This window comes from Emiliania huxleyi (assembly GCF_000372725.1).
Source record: "Emiliania huxleyi CCMP1516 unplaced genomic scaffold EMIHUscaffold_333, whole genome shotgun sequence".
Taxonomy (NCBI): domain Eukaryota; phylum Haptophyta; order Isochrysidales; family Noelaerhabdaceae; genus Emiliania; species Emiliania huxleyi.
In genome coordinates, this window is record NW_005199497.1 from 30,346 (window position 1) to 31,204 (window position 859).

The 859-nt window shown below is 67.2% G+C and overlaps 1 protein-coding gene across 1 annotated transcript; it reads left to right on the forward strand.

Annotated features, from left to right (window-relative positions):
* Window positions 1-7: 7 nt before the first annotated feature.
* On the forward strand, window positions 8-361 carry EMIHUDRAFT_48230 (hypothetical protein; the record flags this gene model as incomplete). Its single annotated transcript, XM_005773590.1, has 1 exon — window positions 8-361. A coding segment is annotated over one exon (354 nt), but the record flags the coding sequence as incomplete, so codon positions are not given.
* Between the last annotated feature and the right edge of the window lie 498 nt (window positions 362-859).

Consider the following 859-nt stretch of genomic DNA (forward strand, 5'->3'; position numbering starts at 1 on the left):
GCGCGAGGGGCGCGGCGTCATGCGATTCGCCAACGGCAACGTCTACGACGGCGAGTGGAAGGCGGGTAAGCGGGAGGGGCGCGGCGTCATGCGGTTCGCCGACGGCGAGGTGTACGACGGCGAGTGGAAGGCGGGTCTGCCGGAGGGGCGCGGCGTCTACCGGTATGCCGACGACGACGTCTACGAGGGCGAGTTCAAGGCGGGTACGAGGGAGGGGCGCGGCGTCTACCGGCTCGCCAACGGCGACGTCTACGAGGGCGAGTTCAAGGCGGGTAAGCAGGAGGGGCGCGGCGTCATGCGGTACGTCGACGGCGATGTCTACGACGGCGAGTGGAAGGCGGGTGAGAGGGAGGGGCGCGGCGTCATGCGGTTTGCCAGCGGCGCCGTCTACGAGGGCGAGTGGAAGGCGGGCAAGGAAGTCGTGCTTCTACCCATCTCGACCGCGTCGTCCTCCGGCGGAAGCTCCGCGTCGCCCGCGGCCGCTTCCCGAGCGCGCTCGTCGCGCATCCGCTCGTGGTGGGCCTGCCGACGCGCCACGCCGGCGCCCGTGTGCCTCGCCGCCGCGTCCGGCGACGGCATCGATGCTGTCCAGTCAAAGCCTGACTGAAAATCGCAGCAACGAGCGTGATCCACGACCGCCGAAAAGTCGAGCGCCCTGCCCCAATCTCGAACACATCTCGAGTCCTCTCACATTGTACATACATAGATTCTCAGAATTTCGGTCGGGGCTCGGATTTCGTTTCTCAAAAAAGTCGTACCGGTTTTAGCGAGAGCGGGCTGAGTGTAGCGGCGACTCGCGTCGAATTTGCGGGCGACGGTCACGTCGCCGCGGCGTCATCGATGGCGGCGGTACCTCGCT